This window comes from Numida meleagris, unplaced genomic scaffold (assembly GCF_002078875.1).
Source record: "Numida meleagris isolate 19003 breed g44 Domestic line unplaced genomic scaffold, NumMel1.0 unplaced_Scaffold180, whole genome shotgun sequence".
NCBI classification, from domain to species: domain Eukaryota; kingdom Metazoa; phylum Chordata; class Aves; order Galliformes; family Numididae; genus Numida; species Numida meleagris.
The window spans coordinates 101,235-118,362 of record NW_018363597.1 but is presented as its reverse complement, the minus strand read 5'-3'; the positions used below and the strand labels follow the sequence as shown (position 1 = coordinate 118,362).

Below are 17,128 nucleotides of genomic sequence, written 5' to 3'. Positions count from 1 at the left end.
CACATCTGACCTAAATCTCCCCTCTTTTGGTTCAAAGCCATTCCCCCTTGTCCTGTCACTATTGGACCATGTACAAAGTTGCTCTCCCTCCTGTTTATACTCTCCCTTTAAGTACTGAAAGGCTGCAGTGAGGTCTCCCCAGAGCCATCTCTTCTCCAGGCCGAACAAGCTCTGCTCCCTCAGCCTTTCGAAGAAGGAGAGGTGCTCCAGCCCTCTGAACACCTTTGTGCCCTCCTCTGGATCTGCTCCCTCAGCCCCACGTTTCTCTGTGCTGGGGGCCCCAGGACTGGACGCAGTGCTCCAGATGCGGCCTCACAAGGGCAGAGCAGAGGGGGACGAGCCACTCCCTGCCCTGGTGCCACTCCTCAGTTGATGCAGCTCAGGATGCAGTTGGCCTTCTGGGCTGCAGGTGCGCACTGCTGGCTCATGTCCAGCTTTTTGTCCATCAGGTGCTGCAAGTCCCTCTCAGCAGGGCTGCTCTCAGTGAGCTTTTCCCCCAGTCTGTACACATGTCTGGGATTGCACTGACCCAAGTGCAGAACCTTGTTGAAATTTGTTAGGTTCACATGGGTGAACCTGTTCACTTTTCAGACCTGTGCAGATCTCTTTGGATGGCATCCCTTCCTTCTGTTCTATCAACTGCACCACTCAGCTTAGTGCCATCTGCAAACTTGCTGAGGGTGCACTCAATCCCAGCAACTATGTCACTGATAAAGATATTGAAGAAGATGAGTGCTGTCCCCCAGGGGTCAGTGCTGGGACCAGTACTCTTTAATATCTTCATCAATGACATCGACAGTGGGGTGGAATGCACCCTCAGCAAGCTTGCTGCTGACACCAATATGTGGGGTGCAGTCGATGCACCAGAGGGACAGGATGCCATCCAGAAGGACCTAGGCAAACTTGAGCAGTGGGCTTAGGAGAACCTCATGAGGTTCAACAAATCCAAATGCAAGATCTTGCACGTCGTTCGAGGCAGCCCTCACTACCAGTACAAGGTGGGGGATGAAAGGATTGAGCACAGCTCTGCTGAAAAAGACCTGGGGATGCTGGTGGATGGGAGGCTGGACACGAGCCAGCAATGTGTCCTCGCAGCTCAGAAAGCCAACTGTATCAAAAACTGTGTCAAAAGAAGCGTGGGCAGCAGGGCGAGGGAGGGGATCCTGCCCCTCTGCTCTGCACTGTGAGACCTCACCTGGAGCAGATATGTCCAGATGTGGAGTCCCCAGTACAGGAGAGATGTCAACCTGGTGGAGTGCATCCAGAGGAGGGCCACAAAAATGTCCCAAGGGATGGAACACCTCCCATACGAGGACAGGTTGCGAGAGCCAGGACTGTGCAGCCTGGAGAAGAGAAGGCTCCAAAGTGACTTGGTAGCAGCCTTTCAATATCTAGAGGGGATCTATAGAAAAAAAGGGACAGACTCTTCAGCAGAATCTGTGGTGATAGAACAAGGAGGAATGGCTTCAAGCTCAAAGAGGGTAGATTTAGTTTGGATCTAAGGAAAAGGTCTTTTACAGTGAGGGTGGTGAGACACTGGCACAGCTTGCCCACAGATGTGGTGGATGCCCCGACCCTGGAGACTTTCAAGGCGAGGCTGGATCAGGCCCTGGGCAACCTGATGGATCTGTGGTGTCCCTGTGCATCGCAGGGGGCTTGGACTAGATGGCCTTTAAAGGTCCCTTCCAACTCTAAGGATTCTATGATTCTAAGAACACTGGTCCCAAGACAGACACTTGCTCATCAGTGTCCTGCACCTGGTCATGGAGCCATTGACCACAACCCTCTGGCTGCGGTTGCATCCAAATAATTCCTTATCCACTCAATAGTCAGCTCTTCAAATCCTCTCTCTCGAGTTTAGAGATAAGAGTGTGGTGTTGAACCATATCAAAAGCCTTGCAGAAGTCCAGGGAGATGACATCAGTTGCCCTTTGTCCACTGATGCTGTCATATCATCACAGGAGGCCACCAGACTGGTCAGGCACAATCTGCCCTTGGTGAATCCATGCTAGCTGTCGTGGATCATCTCCTTATCTTGCATGTCCTTTAATATAGCTTCCAGGGGCACGTGCTCCATGATCTTCCCAGGCACTGACATGAAGTTCACTGGCCTGTAGTTCCCCAGGTCTTCCTTTATCCCTTTCTTAAAGATGGGAGTGAAGTCACTGGGGTCTTCACCCGACAGACGTGACTTTTCAAATACAATGGAGTATGGCTTGACAACATGAGGACGAGGGCAGAGTCAGAGGTACTTCATAGCCATAGCCAGTGGTACTTCACTCTCAGAAGACGTAATAGTACTGTAATGTTCTTTAGTATCATGACTACTTTTTTAATGTCGGTATTGTGAAAAATTCAGTGTGTTGTCTGCCACTGTCTTCTCTTGCACATGTGTTTGAGAGCAAAAGAAACCTTCAGGTAAGATAAAGTACTCCTTCTACAAAGGCTTAAATAGAGAAAGCATTTCTATATCTGTTGGGAGCCTGATGGGTTTTCAGCAGGGAAATGGCAGTTGTACAGTGAGTAATATTTTATCTACATATGATGTAGGATATGAGAGGGTAAGAAGTTAAGGGAAGGACTGAAGCATGTGAAGGGGTGAGATTAAACGAGCTGTCCACGATGTTGCAGCACTTGCTAGAGCTGTCTCCTTCTGTTTTGTCCTTTCAATGTTTTCATCTTAACAAAGGGAACTGAAAGAAATTTGAAGATGTCATCCTTAGGTCAGGAGTAGGCCTGGCTTGCTGACCTCGTTCCCCAGTCTTTAAGGTGTTCTTTGCGGAATCAGAACAGTGGGCCTGCAGCGTGATCCCTGTGGCCAGACAGGCTCCATGGGGAATGAAACATGAGATGGCTCTGCCCAGGATCTTGACTCTTCTGAGTAACTGTCAAATGTCCCAGAATGATCAATAGGCAACAGCAGGCCCAGTTCTTTGGAAGAAGGCCACAATTTGTAGATTGACAGACAACGGAAAGATCTTAAATACAAGCTCAAGTGTGAAGCCTGTTCTGGGCCATTTGTTTCTACTGCATCTGCCAGGGTCAGAAAGTGGGAAAGGAGGGGGCTGCTGTGTTCCAGCAGTCTTCATAGTTCAATGTTTATGAAAGAAAATGTTTTCAGTTCTGCACAGAGCCTCCATTTTGCCTGTTTGCTGCCTCCTGCTGCTTCTGTTCTCAGTGGCCATACCCATAATCAATCCCCTACGTGAATACTTGCTGAAGCCTGCTTGGCTGGCTGTGCTGCTCTCTCTCCCCTCAACCTTCCCTCTCTGTCCAAACCAGTTATAACCCTTGGCTCTTTAGTGATCATTTCCCTTCTTTCTTTCTTCCTTTTCCTTCAGGCATCCAGGCACAAGGAATATGTAAGACTGGTAATGAGTTGGGAGGGCGCTGAGCTGGGGCTTTGGGAGCTATGGAGGACGTGGTTTGCTAATTTGGAGATGCAGCAAAGCACTGTTGTTTAGGGCTTGCAGCCAGAATAGGTGCTTTTTTACTGTAAAATGTATGTTGGAGCATAACATAGGAGCAGCTTTTGTGGCTCAGAAAAGGTTCCCCTGGGCCTGCAACGCTGTGTATAACAGCAACCATAGCAGATGGCTACAGTAGACAAGGACAGGACAGCTGTACAAAGCAGCCGTCTCCAAACTCTTTTGGTCTTGCATTCCTATCATTACTAATGTACCAATATGAACAGAGATTAAAAAAGAGACAAGACAAAGATGAAATAATCTAAGTAAAAATATATATATATTTTTAATGGTACAGAAAATGTTTTCTTTCTGCATCCCAGCGTACCCCCTGGGGTGCACACATCCCACTTTAGTGACCACCAGAATACTGCTCCCACGTATTTTTTCATTCTTCAACTGTTGATACCTCAGAGAAGTTTCTAAGCCAAAAATATTTTCTATGTCTTTAACATCTCTTAGAAAAGTAGTTCCACAGGCTCACTACCCACTGTGTGGCAAACCACCCCATTTTGTCTATGAACGTGACTCCTTGTAGGTTCCTCTGCTGGCCATGGTTTATGTACCAGATGGGACAGTGAACAGTCAGTCTCCATCTGCCCTCTCCAGGCTGCTCATGATTTTGCAGAGCTCTTGGAAATGCCCACGTAAGATTATCATCATAATTCACTTTCACCTCATTTATATTCTATAACCAATTGTTTATCCATAATGGATGCTATGGCCTCATAGCTACATTAAAAGAATTTGTAGAGAGAATCACACGGAATCACAGAATTGTAGGGGCTGGAAGGGACCTCTAGAGACCATCGAGTCCAACCCCCCTGCCAAAGCAGGCTCCCTAGAGCAGGTTGCACAGGTAGGTGGCCAGGCAGGTCTTGAATGTCTCCAGAGAAGGAAACTCCACCACCTCCCTGGGCAGCCTGTTCCAGGGCTCCGTCGCCTCACTGTGAAGAAGTTCTCATGTACATTTCTGCGGAACTTCCTATGCTCCAGAGAGGGTTTACAGAATCACATAATCCCAGAGCTGTAGGGGTTGGGAGGGACCTCTGGAGCTCCTTCACTCCAACCTCCCATGGCAGTTCTCTGCAGCAGTTAGTTGCACAGTGTCCAGAAGCGTTTGGGATATCTCCAGAGGAGATGCCTCCACGTCTCTGTGCTCCGTTCCAGGGCTCTGCTACCATCACAGCACAGAAATTCCTCCTCACACTCAGATGGAACTCCCTGAGCTCCAGTCTGTGCCCACTGTTCCTTGTCCTGGTGTTGGGTACCACTGAGCAGAGCCTGGCCCCCTCCTCCAGCCCTCTCCCTTCAGATATCGATCAGAGATACCTGCTCAGAGATCCCCCTCAGCCTTCTCTCCTCCAGGTGCACAGCCCCGGGGCTCTCAGCCTGTCCCCATCAGGAGCTGCTCCAGGCCCCCACCATCTCTGCACCCCCCACTGGGCTGTCTCCAGCAGTTCCCAGTCTGCCTGGAACTGGACAGCCCAGCACTGGCTGCAGCGCTCCTGATGTGCTCCCACCAGGGCAGAGCGGAGGGGAGGAGCACCTCCCTCACCCTGCTGGCCACGCTCTCTGCAGTGTCCAGGGTCCCATTGGTCTTCTTGGCCACCAGTGCACACTGCCAGCTCATCATCAGCCTGTGGTCAGCCACTGCTTGACTGTTGGCTACCATGACGCCCAGGTCCTTCTCTGAAGAGCTTCTTTCCAGCAGCTTGGCCTCCAACCTGTACTAATACTGCAGTTATTCCTTGTCACATGTAGGACTCTACACTCGCCGTTGCTTAGAATTTCAAAAGTCTTTTCTGTATGATAGTTTTTATTTATATATTAGTTCAAATGTATATAATACGTGTGTGTGCATCTGTATTTTCAAAGATACATAAAGATCTGTAACACATATTTTGATTCTTCTTAGAGAGAAACTAAGCTCTTTCCTCTGTTTTGAATCACGTTTTTCGGGTGGCAATTATTTTAATGGTGGTTTTCCTTGAGTAATATAAACTTCTGTATGGCATCGACTTTGCTGAGTGTCTCGTTCAGCGTTAAGCTTGCAGTCTCACCTAAAGGGAGAGTCCAGAGCGTGCTGAAGTCAACATAAATGTCTGGACTTTAGAATGCCTTCAGGGGTTGCTGACAAAGTATCACTTTGTTTTTCTTCTTGATCTGAGACATGACCTTTCCTTAAACGGTTCTTGGCGTATCATGAACTTACGGTGCTCTCCAGTGTAGGTGGATGCAAGGGCTTTCGGTGGAAAATGCTTTACTGCAGTGCTTCCGTAGTTCAGCTCTGCTTGTTTCAGTGTCCCTACTGCTCAAAGCATCCTGTTGGCCCATTCAAAATCTGGAGTACTGTAGATGTCACTTTGCTTTTGCTTTGATTAGCCTGCGGAGTGCATCTGTTTGAACTGTGTGTTGCATGCCATGTCAGCTTCTGTAAGAAGGTAGAGCTGTCTGCTGTAAGCTGGCCTGAGTGTTGCTGACCACTGAGTGCTTTCCCATGTCCAGTATTTTTCATCTCTGTTTCCCGTCTCCATTATCACTGTGTTCCGCTTTATGATGTCCAGGGAGTTCCAATTCAGATCTCTTGTGCTCTGTGTTGCTGCTTATATGTAAGGTTGGTAAAAATGGGGAAATTGCGGGAACTAGAGTCTGATTGTGTACAAATATTATCGCAGCTGGAGAAGCAGGGACCAAACTGGCTCTTTTTTCCTGTTTTGCTTCTTCCCTAGCGACCTGGGATGCCATCAGGAGCTCGAATGCCCCATCAGGGGGCTCCCATGGGTCCCCCAGGCCCTCCATATGTTGGAAGCCCCTCGGTGAGACCTGGGATGCCCCAGACTGTGATGGAAACAACAAGAAAACGAACTGCACCGCAGCAGGTCCAGCAACAGCAGGTGCAGCAGCAAGTGCAACAGCAGCAGCAAGCTACTCAGAACCGAACCAGGAGGTGAGTGTTCCAGAAAGGAAGTGTGGGAGAAAAACTTGAGGAAGAAAATCTTTATTTAGCAATAACTAAGACCTTTAAGATTGAATGAGACAAACCAGAAGATGTATGTAGTGTCAGTTTCTTAAAGCAGGAAAACAAAGGTAAATTTTACTCCATGCTTTGTTTAGGAATGGTCTCTAAAGATGATGACCTTTACTGATGTCTGTTTCTGCAGATAAAATGCTTTCACCTTGCAGGTATATCGGGCTATAGAGCTGGCCATCACATTTAGCCCATAAAATTAATGATTAGTTCTTTTGTAATATAATGCAATTATTGTATAATTTGTTATCTGTTCTCTATAGTTTCTCTGATTTCTGACTGGCTAACAAATTGGTTTGTAAACAAGGCAAGTGGAAAAGATCTTTTTGTTGGTGACATGAATACTTGTACTATGGTCACTCAAAGGAGTGGTCATAAAGCTTGCAATTTTTGTAGGCATTGCTGCGTTAAAGGAGAGAGATACTCATGGGAATTTTTCCTACAGTCTGAGGATTTTTTTTTTTAAAGAAGCTTTCTTTCAAATATATGTCCACTTTCTACAGTGCTGATTGCATTCTGTCTTAAATAATATTTCTCTGATTTCTTTCTGCAACTTATTAGACCTTATCATACTTGTGTTCTGAGGTATGAGCCAGTTCCTGATAAACTGATAGGGTGCAGTCATCTAGGTTTGACTGCCCTTTGCAAGATTCTTATGGGTATATATAGGATCATACAGTGTTCTAGCGGTGTCATCATATCCAGTTTTAGGTAAAACACGATTTCCTAAGATCTATGCTTCGGGAGCCCTACTCTGTCTAGTTTATATGCCTTGGGTCAGCAAGCCAGACTCGAGAATGCTTATGTCTTGGATGCATCTGGAAAGGACACAAGTCCTGAGAGTATTAATATATTAAGGTTCAACAAGATTAAATATAGAAGGAATGTGTGTGGGTGCAGCATAAGATGCATGTGCGTCATGGAGGCCTTGCCCATGCACTAGCAAAAATGTGCATTCCACAGCACCTCCCAGGAGATCCTCCAGGAAGCTGCACACGAGAATGCCTAGCCCTCAAATAAATGGGATAGATTCAACCTGAAAAATTGCCATAGCTGAATGATCAAGTTAAACTTCAGTCACTAACCAGTTTCCAGGGATAATTAAGGAAGAATAGTTTGTTTCCTAAAAGTCAGTGTCATAAATCACAGAAGGAAGCAGTTCTTCCCTCCCAGTTCTTAATTTCCACACTTCTAGCAATAATCACTACTGTTATGAGTACAGTTTACACCAGTGCATGTTAGTTACTTAGGGAAGTTTCTCTGTTCCTTCTGCCATACTGTCACTCCAGATAATCTTTGCAGTGTTTCCCCCTGGTTCATTCCCACCTCCCTGTCATTTCCCATTGAAACTTTCCTAGTTTTTCAGGCAAACTTTTCTGGAACATTGGGTCCCGTTCTAGGATTAATTGAGCCCCATGTTTTATGGCACAAAAGGGCCAAGAAAGTGTAATTTTCCTTTCTTGGCAGGTTTGCAAGACAAAAAGCAGGTAAATCTTTTTTTGTAACAGTCATGGAAAACTTTTTAGAGCCACGTTGTTGGGGTTTTGTCACCTTGTTTGTTTTTGCTACTTAGCTGAAAGCCTTTGGGGTTGCTGTGGGTGCATATTCCACTTCTGTTTGGGAGGATGGAGCTTGCTCCAGAATCTTTGAAGAGTTTCAGTGCAGTTTTGATTTTTGTCAGTTGCAGAAGGTGTTGGAGGTTTAAACCATGTAATGTTCTGGTCCCGTTATTTCTGCACTTTTAAAAAAGGGGCATTGTTCATCTGTGAAATCGTGTGTGACTGCGTGCATAAATTTTCTGCCCGAGGAAGGATGTAGTTTTCACCTCCAAGCACAAGGAGTTCCTCAGGGTTAGGCTTCTGTGCAGATGGGGAAGAATCTGGTATTTCAGGCCAGGCTTATTATTAGCAAATGTAAGAATAGAGTTTGTCACACGGGTGTGTGTGGAAACAGCTTTGATGTGGACGTGGCTGATGACAGATTTCCTAGATGAAAGCCATGAGGAAGGGCATCCCTGTGACGTAGCAGATCAGCGGCGGGCGGTTCTCTTTACCTCATTTGTCTGTGTCACAGATGGAGTGATTAATCTTCTGCTTAAGACAAAGGCCTCACAACTTACGGAGGTGAAGAGTAAGGTTTGAATTTCCTCTTAGCCTCGCTAGAGAAAGCGAGGTGTCAGTTTGATGGGAGCAAATGCTTTTCAGAATCTGACGACTTCAAATTACAATATATTTGGCAGTTTTCCTAGCAGTACCGTTTCTGAGGCATATATAAATTTGGCTGTATGCATATGAACACAGGAATGTGTTTAAAAGCATACTTCTATAAATGTGCTTGTGTATGGGCTTGGACACATTATACATATGCACTACAGGCACACGTTTATCTTCTCGCATTGACATTCATAACATGACTGATGAACAAGCATGGAGACAAACTGAATTGGCATTGTAAGTCACTCATTTCAGTAAAACGAGCGTATATATGTAAGGGTGCGTATATATGTGTGTTTTCATACGCAAATGAACATTACCACTCAATTTTGGGCACGAACGAATGCATACTCGGATCCATTTGAACAAGTTCGCATCAGCTTACAGGCACTCACCTCTTCCTTGTGCATGTACGTAGGTATGTCTGTGCACACTTCCACACACGTGCTGTCCTTCGACATGCTCTTTCTGTATCCGTGGACGGCACGTGCACATGTACTTGCATACATTGCTGCTCTGCACCGTAGAAGATGCCGCGATCAAAGAACTTGCGTACTTCTTTCCAAGATGCATAACAGACAGCCCTGATTTGTTCTTAGCTAACTGCCTCCCCAGGCTGCTGAGAGAAGGGGTCCTAGGTCCTGGGCATGGGTGAGACCCTTTTGCTGATGCATGCACAGCTGTGCACCAGCATGTGGAGATGTCAGGATAATTTAGCAGGTGGCCTCGTTACTCCTAGATCTGTCACCATGGTAACGTGTTTTTTTCTTTAAAAAATGTACAGTGCCAAGAGGAGGAAGATGGCTGACAAAATTCTCCCTCAGAGGGTGAGTCGCTTTCATTTCCTATTCCCTTCACAATCAGTTCAGCATCTTAGCGTAATTAGAGGGATTTTAGAAAATACTTTCAGTTTTTGTTTAAAAATCTAATTAAAAAGTAAGTAGGCAGTGGGTGAAAGTCTAGAGAGCCAGGCTGGGGCTGGGGCTGGGGGCTGGGAGCGTGGGGTGCAGCCTGGCCTGTCATCCTCTTGTGCTGGGTTAGCTGTGCCAGCACTGCCACTTGCTGGATGGACAGTGGTGCTGGACTGTGAAGTACATTACTTGATGCTGGGGCTCTTTGAGGTTTAAAGATGTTTTTGATCAATTTTTGAGGCTGGTTCAGAGTGCAGCTGTGCTTGTAGGAGGTGGACTTGTTCTTAGTTCTCCCTGGCCCAGTAGACCTGCCAGTTTCTAGTTTTTGCAGTTGTGTCTTAGAATCTACATAAACAACAGAGTTCAGTGGGCCTGTGTTATTCAGGCAGTTATTAATTCTCTTATCTCTGCAGATATGTCCATCTCTTAGTTGCTGACTGTGCTTGATCCTCAATGCTTAAATCTTCCACTTCCTTTTTAAACACAAGAATTTCTCTTGTGTTCTCTTTCATTATTCCCAGGCTTCTCTGTTCCTGTCCCCTCCTTAGTATAGTTCCCCTAAAACCTGTATGGTCCCAAAGGACAAGATCCTTGAGTCTTCAAAGCACATACACTCGTCATAAGGTAGTCCCAGTTTCTTTGGCTTCTGTTGCTCTTTCTGGGCTCAGAATTCTTTTCATAGGTGTGTAGCTCTCCTCTTCAACTCTACCTTTCAACCACTAGCGTAAACCCAAACTCTGCAGCAACCTCCAGATTCTCTTCTGTGACATTCCAAAGGTACCTAGTTACAATCAATTGAAGAAATGAGCCCTTTTTGGTACACCTGATAGCAAATTTTCACTGCCTATCACTCTGCCACTCTCTGATAATACAGTCTCTCATGGGTTAGCCATTCATTTTCTCATGCTACTGTCTTGAAAGGAGCAGGCTACCGTGAAATCCAGAGCTCTGAACTACTTGCAGACTCCAAGGTGTCTTAAAGCCTCATTCCTTCTTGGAGTCTGTACTTTCTTAGAATGAAAGCTTCATTTCTTGTCTGTCTCACAAATTGTGTTTCAGAGACAATGATCCCTTATGGATGACATTTTAAACGTGTCTATTTGAAAGCTGTTTTTAAAAAATTTTCCTTTATCTGGTGCCTTTACAAGATGCAAGGGTCTGAAAACAGAGGTAACCAAACTTCTCTGGCAATAGAAGACTTAACGCCTCTTTATCAAATCCGTGATAATTTTTAATAGATGGAGCCTAACTTCACATAAGTCAAAAAGCTCTACAAGTGCTTGCACCATTCAGAACCATGCTGTCACCAAGTCTTCCTGCCTTTCATTGCCTTTGTTACTGTCAGCCAGTAATTTTAACTGATGTGATAATATGACAACACAAATTGCTAGAGTCCTGTCTGTAATGGAGTTTTTATCAGTGCAGCTGAAGTGATGATATCAATGGTATGATTTTGTGTCTGGATTAAAGTACTTCATTTGGCGTAGTCAAGTCTATCAGAACCTCCTTATTCTCACCATTCATGAGATAGTGAAATGCTGTGTAAATCAGCGTCCTGTCAAGTGGAAGATTTATGCTCTGGATAAGGAATGAGATGAAACTCGGGATAGAAGTTCCAACTTCCCAAAGCTACTTCTTGAGTGTTTTCCAGCCAGTCAGCATTTGTTGCCGCAGGCATTCTGCAGACTCTTCCTTGTGTTTTCTGGGAACCGTGAAGGGGAGAGGTGTTATATTAAACAGATTTTACTCCTGAGAAGTGTCTTATGTGACAGTAGAAAAGGAGGTGAGTTCTCAGGGTTAGTTGCTGTGATAGTCAGGTAGCTGCATAGCTAACCAGTTACAAGACTTCCAGGTTTCTTTACCAAGACTGTGCTTTGGATGGAGTGTCTTGCTAGTTGGGTGGGGTTGCTTATCTGCTGCAGTTCAGCTATTCGACATGAACTTAATTTTACATAGGTATCATTGTATAAGAACAGTCCAGCCTACCCAACTGTTGCACACAGGAAGATATTACAGAACGGTAGGTGACTTCCTGTCACATCCAGTCCTGTTCGCTCTGTCATGGAAGCCATCTCATGTAATTACTGCCTCAAGACTAATTAGCTTCCTTACTTCTGCGATATTTAAATTTGGCAGCTTCCCCTCCACACATTTTTTTTGGTTGTTGTTAGGCTCAGCAAGGAAAGTGCTTTTAGTTTTCCAAACACGAATGGCTCCCTATGTTTCTAATGCTCACAGTCCTTCATTATGTCTATTCTAGGCTAAATTCACATCTTTTGAACCTCTTTAAATTTAATTCTCGGGAAACCAGAACTATACGTGGTATTCCAGATTACCTATATCACCAATACTTGAAAAGCAGTAAGGCATTTTTATGTCCACTGGAAAGAGCAAGTGATGCCCATTAGAATTAGATTCTCCTTTTTACAGCCTTGCCACAGTGATATAGCATATAGTCATTCTATGATTGATTAATACTCACAAGTATTTCTATTTTTTTGCAAGTGATGAATTCCCATGTTAGAGCAGGAATTATTGGTATAGACTTCGAGGAACATGATCTTGTGCTTTGTAATGTTATATTTCATCCCATTTCTATTGTACATTTCTTTGCTTTCTTACGTTCTTTGTACTATCCTCTGCCGTGTATTCACGATACTACCCAAATTTATCATTATTAAGTTTTGTTAGCATGCTTCTCCTTTTTTTATTTTTGATGCTAGAGCTATTAGTAAAATTATCTGAATAAAATCATTTTCAAGACCAGTCCATGAGGTACTTTCTGCTTATTTTCTTTTCTATGCCTGTTCTTTACCACATCGTTTTTGTTCTAATCCCCACTTTTTCAGTCTTAGGTAGCTCTTCCCTTTATGACTGTATTTTAAATGCTTTGCTTAAATGAAGGAGACCGGATCTGCTGAATATCTTTTGTCTAAAATGCAGTTTTAATGAACAGAAAGAGACTTCATGAACTCCAGGCTGACATACTGTAACACAACAAGGTTTAGAGGTTTTTGTAGTGTGTTCAACATTAATTACAGTTCTGTGCTGCAGGATATGCCATGCCCTGTTTTCTTTACCTCTGGATCCTGTCTTTCTTCTCAGGTCATTAATACCCTCATAAAATTTCAGGAAAGTTCATAGGCATCTTCATTCATAGTTGGGTATGCAGATGTCACCAGCTGACATGGCCTTTGTGACCTGAGTCTATAAGGTGTGCTTCAGTTTTGACCTGAGGCCGCAGACTGCCCTTAGAGAAACATGACTGCACATCAGACTGCTCTTCTTTCTTCAGGCCATGTCTTCTCATTACTTCTGGTCAGTGTCTATCTTTTCTTAGTTCTGAGTCATTACATATTTTTCCAGACACTGTGACTGTGATTCACTGTTCTCTTTCTCCAGCTTTTATGCCTACTCATTCTAATGCAAGAAGCTCTACTGAAAATTCTTCTGACTCCACAGCTGTGCGTCTCTTTTCTTTTCCCCATTTAGCTTGCTGAGTGGAGTGCAACTTTAGAACAGGAAACTATGCCTCCTTTGGAGGCAGGCTTGCTTCTTACTGTTAGTTACTGTCTTTCCTAGTGCTTCTCAGATTCTTCAGAAGACTTCTCGACTAGCTGTGTTGATGGGTTTTCATACAGCTGTCCTTTCTTTTTAATTTTCTCTTCTTCATTCTCCCTTATAAAGATAGTCAACTCCTGCTGCCGTTCACTGACCACTATAAGGGATTCCTCTGCTTTACTCTCATGCTGTGATAGCTGTCCTGTTGTTTTTTGGTTACTGCATGGCTGTTGTCCACCTTTTTCTCCATCTGTGCCAGGATGTAGTGAGACATATCTGGATCTGCTATTTGTTCATAAGGAAGAAAGGGCAATCTTAGCAGTAGTAAAGATGAAATAAAGAAGTTCCAGATCCTGAAGGGAATAAGAAAGGGGAGAGGTGAAGTATGGACCATGGACTTTAAACAAGCAGAGTTTGTCTTATTCAGGGAACAGGTATGTGCAATCCCATTGGGAGGCAACTCTGAAGGGACAAGTGGCACGGGGAAGCTGGCAGGTATTTAAAGACAGCGTCTTTCATGTGCAAGAGCAGTCCATCCAGATACCCAGAAAAATGCTAAGACTTATGAGGAGCCCAGCTTGACGAAGTGGGAAACTCAGAGTGGAACTCCCAGCATCAAAAGGTAGTACACAGGAGGTGGAAGCAGAGATAGGCTACACAGGAGGAATTTAGATATATTGCCTGGGCTTGTAGGGAGTAGTACCAGGAAATGCTGAACCTTTATGAGGTTCAGCAAGGGTGAGTGTAGAGTCCTACATGTGAGAAGCGATAGCCACATGCATCAGGTTAGGGGCTGTCCTTCTGGAAAGCAGCTCTGCAGAGAAGGACCTGAGTGTCCTGGTGGACAGCAAGTTGATAACGAGCCAGCATTGTGCCCTAGGAGCCAAGAAGGCCAGTGGCACGCTGAGATAGGCTGCACAGAGCGTAGCCAGCAGGGTGAGGGAGGTGATCTTCTACTCTGCTCTGCCCCGGGGTGGCCACATCTGGAGCAGTGCACCCAGTGCTGGGCTCCTCAGTTCCAGGCAGACTGGCAACTGCTGGAGAGAGCCCAGTGGAGGGCTGCAGAGATGGTGGGGGCTTGGAGCATCTCCTGATGGGGAAAGGCTGAGAGCCCTTGGGCTGTTCAGTTGGGAAAGAGAAGGCTGAGAGGGATCTGATCAGTGCTGATCAGTATCTGAAGAGTGGGGATCAGGAGGATGGGCATGTTTCTGTTCAGTGGTGCCCAGCACCAGGACAAGGGGCAGTGGGCATTGACTGGAGCCCAGGGAGTTCCATCTGAACATAAGGAGGAATTTCTGTGCTGTGAGGGTGGCAGAGCCCTGGAACAGAGCCCAAGGAGGTGGAGAAGTCTCCTTCTTCAGAGATATTCCAGACTCTTCTGGACACTGTGCAACCTCCTCTAGGGAACCTGCTTTGCAGGGTTGGACTGGAGAATCTCCAGAGGTCCCTTCCAACCCCTACAATACTGTGGAAGTCTAAGTTCAGCTGTAGTTGAGACTTGAAGGGATCATCGGGGCAACAAGAAGAGTTTTTACTGGCATATTATTAATAAAAGGCTGGCCAAAGGAAATGTGGGCCTGATGCTGAGTGAACTAGGTGATACAGGGATAATGGAGACACATAAGACTGAAGTACTCAAAGCCTACTTTGTCTCAGCCTGCACTAACAATGTCTGCCATACCACTGTGATCAGAGAACACATTCAAGAAGAGCAACCAAGAATGGACAGGGATTAAGCCAGGGATTCCTTGAGGGAACTTGACCATACAAGCCACTGAAACTCAACAGGCTGCATCCTTGTTGTTGATGGGACTGGGCAAGGTCCTTGCAAGGCCAATCTCTATCACCTCTAAAGTGTTGTAGAAAGCAGGGCACGTCTCTGATGACTAGAGAAAAGCAGTTGTTGTGCCCATCCTCACAAAAGGTGGAAAAAACAATCCAAAGAACTGCAGGCTACTCAAACTCACTTTGATCCTTGGGAAAATTGTGGAGCAAGTCCTCTGAAATACATTTCTGAGCATGTGAAGGAGAAGGGTAAATCATGCCTGAGCAACTTAATTGGCTCCTCTGATAAAATGACTGGATCTGTGACCAAGAGATAGCAGTGGATGGATTTCATTTATCTTGGCTTTTGCAAAGTTTTCAGCATTATATTATTGTATTCAAGTTGATACATTCTGGTCTAGTTTGGTGGACAACCATGCAAGTTAAAATATAGTTGCATGACTGTGCCTAGAGAATAGTGGCCAGTGGGTCACTCAACCCATTGTGGAAGACAGGGACAAGCCAAGTATCACAGGGATCTGTCTTGGCAGCTGTTCTGTTTAGCACCTTTGTCACTGACCTGGAGGAGGCAGTTGATGTGCTTGCTCATAAAATTTGCAGGTGACGTGAAATTGGGAAGGTGAAGACATATGCTTGAGGGAAGGCTGCCATCTAAGAGAAGCTCAGCAGGCTGGAGGAATGGGCTGACAGGAGCCTCATGAAATTCAACAAAGTCAAATACAGAGTTCTGCCCTGAAAGAAGAGTAAGCAGTTGCTGGGACTGCCAGTATTGGGAGCACCTCTGCTGGAAAGGCTCTGAAGGTCATCTTGGTCAGTGAGCTGAACATGAGCAAGCAGTGTGTTCTGGCCACAAAGGCAGCTAATGACATACTAGCCTGTATGAGCAGGAGCAGAGATTAAAAGAGATTAAGAGATGTGACCACGCCTCATAGCTAGAATGCTTGTGTTTTGTATTGGGAAGCCTGATTCAAGAAAGACATAGGAAAACTGGAGTGAGTTCAGCTGAGGGTCTTCACAAGTCAGGAAACTGGAGCAACACCTGTACCTTCAGGAGAGGCTGAGAGAGCTGGACTTGTTCATGCTGGAGAAGGAGTGGTTCTGAGCCAAAGATCCACTGGAATTGGACCTAGCAAGAGACATGACAAGCAGCAAGAAAGCCTTCTGCAAGTGAGTCAGAAAGAGAATGAAGACTAAGGAAAAACCTGCGTCTGCTGCTTAAGTCAAATTCTATGGAAAAGGCTGAGGTGCTCAGTGCTGTTTTTGCCTCTGTTTCTCTTGGTAAGTCGTGTCCTCTGACCCTGAGCCTGAGTCAGAGTTGGGGGAGCAGGGCTATCGGAAGAGATGAGACCTTCACAGGTTGCACAAAGAAGATAGCAATTCGACATCATAAAGTTCAATGCAGGCAAGTACAAAGTTCTGCTCCTGGGATAGAATAACCACCTGCACTGCTGCAGGTGGGCATCAACTGAGTAGAAAGCAGCTTTGCAGTGCAGGACCTGGTGGCCCTCATGGACAACAGGTGGTGAATAAGTCCATGAGCTAATCCAGCCATGATAAAGGTTGACTGCAAAGTGGGCTGTATTAGCCTGAGTGATGCCATCAAGTCAAGGAAAGAGGCTATTCCCTGCTATGCCGTACTTGTGAAACTGCACCTGGTCTTCCGAACAGAGGACCAGAAAGACACCTGATGTACTGGAATGAAGCCCACAGTGGGCCACGAGGATGGAGCACATGTCTACCAAGAGAAACTGCAAGAGCTGGCTCCCACCTCCATGCACTCTTTTTTTGCGTTTGAAGGCATTCAGGAATTCCCTATTTAACTCTGCTTGTCTTCTGCCAGGCCTGTTCAACTTTGCACTTTGGTCTGGATTGTTCCCCTGTGCTTTGAAAAGACTGTCCTTGAAGGTCAGCCCACATCCCCTGAGCTCCTTTGTCCTTTAGGGATCCCCATCATCCCATGGAATCCTTCTGAGCAGATACCTGAACATGCCAAAACCTGCTCTTCTGAAGCCCCGATCTTGCTCTCTTCACAGAGCATCCCCAACTCCACTATCTCATTCTTTTTCTGCAGCCAGGGTTGCCTTTAATCTTCATATCCACAACCAGTTCTTCCTTCCTTGTTTGTAATAGGTTCGGCAAAGCACATCTTGTCAGTTTGTT

The 17,128-nt window shown here is 45.5% G+C and overlaps 1 protein-coding gene across 13 annotated transcripts in view; it reads left to right on the top strand.

The window, feature by feature from the left end:
* The window catches only part of SMARCD3 (SWI/SNF related, matrix associated, actin dependent regulator of chromatin, subfamily d, member 3), a 96,582-nt gene that overhangs the window by 35,370 nt on the left and 44,084 nt on the right, over positions 1-17,128 (top strand). For 10 of the 13 annotated variants that reach the window (XM_021382098.1, XM_021382097.1, XM_021382093.1 and 7 more), the window contains 2 exons: positions 6,200-6,417; positions 9,496-9,538. In XM_021382098.1, the coding sequence (XP_021237773.1) occupies positions 6,209-6,417; positions 9,496-9,538 (252 nt within the window). In that variant the 5' untranslated portion in view covers positions 6,200-6,208. Of the gene's footprint in view, positions 1-1,609; positions 6,085-6,199; positions 6,418-9,495; positions 9,539-17,128 lie in introns of those variants that run through there. The other 3 variants (XM_021382096.1, XM_021382095.1, XM_021382100.1) reach the window with 2 other exon arrangements.